General features: G+C 35.9%; 1 protein-coding gene across 1 annotated transcript in view; it reads right to left on the bottom strand.

The window, feature by feature from the left end:
- Positions 1-5,987, bottom strand: part of LOC113782088 — a 13,832-nt gene extending 7,845 nt beyond the window's left edge. The window contains exons 1-11 of the mRNA XM_027328000.1: positions 5,773-5,987; positions 5,419-5,577; positions 4,576-4,827; positions 4,325-4,444; positions 4,084-4,164; positions 3,202-3,297; positions 2,615-2,710; positions 1,913-1,966; positions 1,619-1,822; positions 788-913; positions 25-90 (exon numbers count right to left, since the gene is read on the bottom strand). Of these exons, the coding sequence (XP_027183801.1) occupies positions 25-90; positions 788-913; positions 1,619-1,822; positions 1,913-1,966; positions 2,615-2,710; positions 3,202-3,297; positions 4,084-4,164; positions 4,325-4,444; positions 4,576-4,827; positions 5,419-5,577; positions 5,773-5,835 (1,317 nt within the window). The 5' untranslated portion in view covers positions 5,836-5,987. The remainder of the gene's footprint in view (positions 1-24; positions 91-787; positions 914-1,618; positions 1,823-1,912; positions 1,967-2,614; positions 2,711-3,201; positions 3,298-4,083; positions 4,165-4,324; positions 4,445-4,575; positions 4,828-5,418; positions 5,578-5,772) is intronic.
- Positions 5,988-6,205: the final 218 nt, after the last annotated feature.

Below are 6,205 nucleotides of genomic sequence, written 5' to 3'. Positions count from 1 at the left end.
AATAGATAAAAGAAAATATTTCACCTGGACATGATCTAGGACTCCATCACCATTAATATCGCCATGGAGGCCACCTTCTTGAAGATGAAGCTAAGGAAACCAATATTCACATCATACAATAAATTTGTTAGTCCAACTGAACAGTATATACTGCAGGATCAAAATAGATCACATTAATAATGACATGGAAAATGCACATGCACGTCTTCATATATCTAAGTCTGTTAAGATGAGAATTTGCAATCATCAGGAAGATGATTAAAATAGATTATATCCGACAGTCATGGCCCGCCAACACAGATATAGAACTCAGCAATGCAGAATGATGTTGTAGATTTCAAAGTAATACCTTTTTAACCAGTCAACTGGCGTTTCACCTTTCAATCTCTTTGCATAAATATCAATCATCTAGGTAAATACCCGGTGTCAAATCCCCAACTAAAACAAGACGAGAGTCCCATAAAACCAGCACGCTTTGATAATAATTCTGGTTATCTTCCAAATGCTTTTCCGTAAACTCATTCCTTCTAAAAAATGCTATTGGGAAGGCAAGAATTTTTGATAGTCACAGGTCTACAAATGGGATCAATTGTTACTATTACTCGTTTTTCAATAAGCCAAACAGTCATAGGATAATTAGTGATTTCTGTGAAATATAAAATGGCCTAGCAATCTATAGCGATTGTCTTTGAATATTCAGTGAAAATAAGCATGTAGAGACTCTAGCAGAGACCTTGGATTTCAAGGAGAGCGGTGCATTTATATGCAAATTATTACTTATCTTTACCTTACATATGGTGCGCCCTGATGCCAAATGAACAGCTTCAATTCCTTCTTTTTGATGAGCAACAACAACATTAGGAACCCACCAGAGTTGAGTATAGTTTGTTATGGTCGGTATATAAGGCAAAGGCTGCATTACCAAAGTGCAGAAGGCTTTAGGGAAGTACTCCAGTGTATGAATGAAAATGATTAAAGGAAGATTATTACGGTTAACATTTCAAGAATTTATTTGCTCTAATAGACAAACTGAGTTCAAAAAATTGCTATGACAGTGCTGGCTTCAAAAAAGTGATAAAAGCATACTTGAAATTCCTGGTTAAAGACCATTTGCATTTCACCTGTGAGTTACATGAATTATAGGGCCATATTGCCACCTTGTATCAAAACAACAAATTTTTATAGAAACCGATGCCACAGGATTCAAGTTGCACAGTTGTCCAGTCTAGGATACAAAATACTGAAGATTTCAAGAAAAAACAAATGGAATCTATAGAGACAACAATATACATCTTACATCTAGCTGAAAGTCAATTAATATGTATGAAAGAACTAAAAGGTGACACCAAATATCTTATTCTTAAGACGAAATAATAATAATGGTAATCTAGGACAGAACCAGAACATTTCTGTTTAGGAGGCAAATTTTAACATATCAAAATTTATGCACATAACATAAAACATTTTCAAGTTTTTGCAGGGGCAAAACTTTAAATTTCAAAAGTAAAATTTTTAAAATTTTTTTATTGGGGGGGGGAGGTCCATATGATACTGATAATAACAATAATATTAATAAAAATTATATAAAACTTTAGCCACTGAGGAATATGAAAGTAACCTTCTTGGATTTTGCAGATTTAGCATAGTTTACTGCCTTCCCTATTGCATTAGAAATCTTCTTTGATGTATCCTTTCCTGGAGGATGATTTTCCTCTGGTTTGTGAAAAGGATAGTTCATGTTCTTTCCAGGCGTTTTCTTCACAGTTTTCCTCTTGTGACGCCTAAAATGTGCCAGCTCAAATAAAGTATCCTCCCGCTGATCCTGATTGGGAAAATATTCCACATTAGTAATGTTATGACTATTTAAAGATGAATAGCAGAAGGAAGATTCAGAAGAAGACATCAGATTTACCCAATGATGCGGCATAACACCAAGGATAGATTCTCTGAAGTCCCTGCATTCAAACTTTGGTTCAACGCATTTAAGTAAGCTCACTCAAGATAAGAGACTCTTGATATCAAACACAGTTTCATCAACAATTATAACTCTACCGTGGAATAAGTAACAAATGTGAAATATAATGGTAACCTATACAAGAGTCGCATGGTTGTATAGTCGCACGGTCGACAGAAGACTAGAACTTAAGCAACACATGGGACACTGATGCACAAATGAACACTTCATAAGGGGAAAAAGGGGGGTGAGGGGATGAATGATACATAAATATGCGGGGTTTAATTTCTCCGCTGAAATTAATAACCTGACTGAATTTATAATTTTAACATGCTACAATAAACTAAACATTAATACGTACTCCAACGCATGAAACAATTTTTTTTAGGTTTCTTCTTCAACAATTCATATGTTCTTCTCCCTACTATTTTCCCAATAAGTTCCCCATTATTCTCGTAGCTGGACCTGAGAACATCCACACCCAAGTACAAAATCCAGTCCTAAGATGTTTATACCCAAAGCTTAAATGACCTTCACTTTATGGTTTTCTTTAGCAATTAAAGTTCAATTCATGAATACCTAGAGTCCATTACTTCAAATTGGAAAAGTTGACTACTGCCTTTTGAACTGTAAACTGAAGTTAATTCTACTGCTGCATACCTCTCCTGGATGGCGGCTGTTTAAAGCATGAGCATCAAGCTTATAATTGTGCTGGGGTATTAACTGCGATGCATCTGGAGGATGACTTTCAATATCCTACATTTTGAACACGAAATGAGCAAAAAGAAAATCCACCACACGAATCATGTATTTCAAGTTTGAGCTTAAAAATAATAAATAAACTTATTTTGCAATTTCAGTTCCAGAGTGGAAATGCCAGTAAAAGCACCATTGATCCAATAAGCCAATATGAAATGTGTACGTCCATAAAAAAGAAATTCTTCCCAACTTTGTTCATTCATAAGCAAGAAAGAAATCTCGGCGTAGCAGAGGTATCACCAAGTATTTTGACACGAAGAAATAGTTAAAGACAACAATATCTTGACATTCAAGATTTTTGCTAAAGAAAAACTTAGAACTATGCAGGCCCTGATTGCATCAGAGAGGTAGCTTTTGAAGGATAACCTACAAAAATTTTGAGTTTTTCTTCATCCTTTATTGAAATAGCATGAAATATCTCCCTTGCAAAAAAGATGGCATAAGACACATGAACTGTCAGACTAATCAAAGTTTGGAAATGGACAAACCTCTTTCTTTCTGCTCCAACGGAGTTGGCCAGATCGACCAGCAAATGCATAAAATGCAAAATGGCGTAAATCCACCATCCCAGAATTGTCAGAAGCCTAGGTGTAAAAAACATAAAAAGAATGACTGTACAACAAAAAATAAAGTGCAGTACCTGACTTATCACTCAACCAATTTACAAACACAATCTCAAGAACTATGACAAAGACCAGTAGAAAGCTCTAGTTTAGCAAAAAAGAAACCAATAATTAGTTCTAAGATATAAAATCCATGCAAGGCCTTCAAAAAAGTGATGCTTAAAAAGAAGCCAATTAAAGAATTAGAAGATGAAGGCAAAGGCAGTTATCAAAAAAACTACCTAAAATATAACAGTTCCCAGTATATCATCTCAAGGCAAAGATGGGTACAAGGAGTTATGAGGAAAATTACAGTATTCAAATAAAGATAACCACTTAAATACATCTTGAGCATTTAACAGTAAATAATCTTAAGCATTTAACTTCATTTGAAACATAAAAATATAAACAAAAAATTATCAAGTATTGTCTACACTACAAGACTAAATAAAGTGCACTATCAAGAACTTTTTTCTTTTTTTTTTTTGGTCTCAAGCTAAAAATACCAGAAAAATGTCCATTGAACAGATAATATTACAATACCCTGTTAGTCAAACTGCAGACAGACATGGCGGAAAATGCTTTAGAGAATAAAAAAGACATTGCAAGAAAAGGAGGCTGATGGATTCTATTTATCAGTAAATGAGTCATCAAGAAAGAGTAACCTTAAACCACAAAATTGACCAGCTTGACAATTCTGAAGTTTAAAGAACTAAATAGCAGTAAAAGTAACAAGAACACATTTGAATAAAGAACATCCATCCATACTTCCTTCTCACTGGCACTTCTCCTATGCTGCTCTGCATTTTTCTCTGCCAATTCAATTTCCTCAAACAGATCCATATGCAACTGCAATAAACAACAATAATTCATCACAATGCCATATCTCTTATAAAGACTTGAAAGTTGAAATGTAGCACAATTTTATTCCCAAAAAAAAAAGTATGTAACATGAGCTAACTAAACAAAAAGCACAACGTTGGAAGACTTGGAAATATCAATCACATACATGAGGCTGCATTTCCATTCTCCCACCGATAATTACCAAGCCTGAATCTCCGTGCTTTAAAGTATAGTTGCTAACAGAGATAGCTATCTCTCTATGATGAGCATTATGTGGAAAATCCTCCTATAAACATACAAAAGAGAAGAATAAATTAGAACTCAACAGCAGAAGCACAAGTGCCAACTATCAACTTATGATATTATAGCTAAGTGCCCATGGTAAAACCAATGTGACAGAACTCCCATTTCATGTACCTGCAAGTTCACGTCCCATAGCTTCGTGAGGTTGTGATCAAAACACATTACAGACCAACCTGATGTAACAACCACAAGCACTTGTTTTTGAGGTTCTTTGCGCTTGTAGTTCCGATCTATGACACCAGTGGCCATTGCCACAGCACGTCTACCAGATGCAATCCGAATCCTGTCAGGCAAGAGGGACACTTCTGCAAGAACACGTGCTTCACTGAATCCTTCATCCACTCGCCTTGCATGAGGTTCCAAAACCTAATAAGAGAAACAGATATCATGAACAGCAAGCAGAAGGAACACAGGCACTAGGATTCAAAATTACACGTCAAAAGCAAAAGATACGTCACTTACATAGCGAAAAACTAACATCATGTAGTTGACAAGCGTGGAACACATACTAACACAAACTTTATGAAGCAATATTTATTTTTTAGGAATCAAAGAATATAATTAACAAAAACCATGAGGTCAATGCATCACACTTTCACAAGCCCACAACGAACCAGACAGTGTGAATCAGAGCTACGATACTGGCAAAATCCAATTTGCTTTCCGATACTTCTTGTTCCACTTCACAGGCAGGCATCAGTATCCACAACAAATTCATTCCCTAATTTTAGAGTTCATCAACCATGGCACTAGAAGCTCGGTTTACATTACATAGCTGCTCCTTGGTCAACAACTTCATTTAAACTTAAAAGCTCACTACAACAGGGTAACTTTCACTAGCACTCTACCCAAAACCCTCAACTTTTCTCTGGATGTTGATCCCTAACTAGTCAAAAATTTACAACATAGAAACTATAAAAAAAGGGAAAAAAAAGGCAAAAACAAATAAACCAACACCTGAATTTTGGCATCATGAGTAGCGACAAGAACCTCTTTTTTCCCATCACCGTTGAGATCAGCGACAATTGGCGGCGGCAGGCGCTCAGCCTCGTATTTGATAGGGTATTCATCGGATATATGATACCACGCTTCTTTGAACGAAAAATCACCTTCATGCTATCATTACGGAACCAAAATTTACACAAAATAAGGAAACTTATTCAGCTCAACTCAGTTAAATGGAAGTTCAGCATGAACATTCGCAAAAATGAATTGAATTTGGCAGCCTAAGGTCTCTGAGGTTTATCAGAGGAGTGCTATTGGAGTTCATCCTAGTGGGCGAAAATTTCAGTAATTAAAATAAAAAATTACCTGAAGAGAAAAGAAAATAGCGAAAGCAGAGAGCATGAGAATGGCTAGGTCGCGCTTCCTCATATTAATTTTGCTTGAAAAATCAAAGATTGGAGTTTCAGTTCTAATTTGTTGATGCAGAGCTCGAAGCCTCAGCAAGTCTGAGGTCGTCTTCAGCTTCTAGAGGAGGAGGAGAAGAAAAAGAAAGGGGCCTGGTTGGCCAACCCGTAACGCTCGGTTACGAACCGGACTCCACGGGTTTAGTGAATCCGGGTATGAATTGCTCCGTTGTGGTTTCAGACAAAGCTTGTCAGATTTGGATTTGGTGTGAAGGGTTGACACTTGTGGATAAAATGATACATCAATGAGAGGATTGGGTATAATTGATTGTAAATTTATTTATACTATTACTGTTAATTGTGTACATTTGTACAACATAACCAATTATGTTAAA

This window comes from Coffea eugenioides, chromosome 9 (genome assembly GCF_003713205.1).
Source record: "Coffea eugenioides isolate CCC68of chromosome 9, Ceug_1.0, whole genome shotgun sequence".
NCBI classification, from domain to species: Eukaryota; Viridiplantae; Streptophyta; class Magnoliopsida; order Gentianales; family Rubiaceae; genus Coffea; species Coffea eugenioides.
Note: the sequence above shows the minus strand (reverse complement) of the source record. Positions and strands in the feature narration are given on the sequence as shown.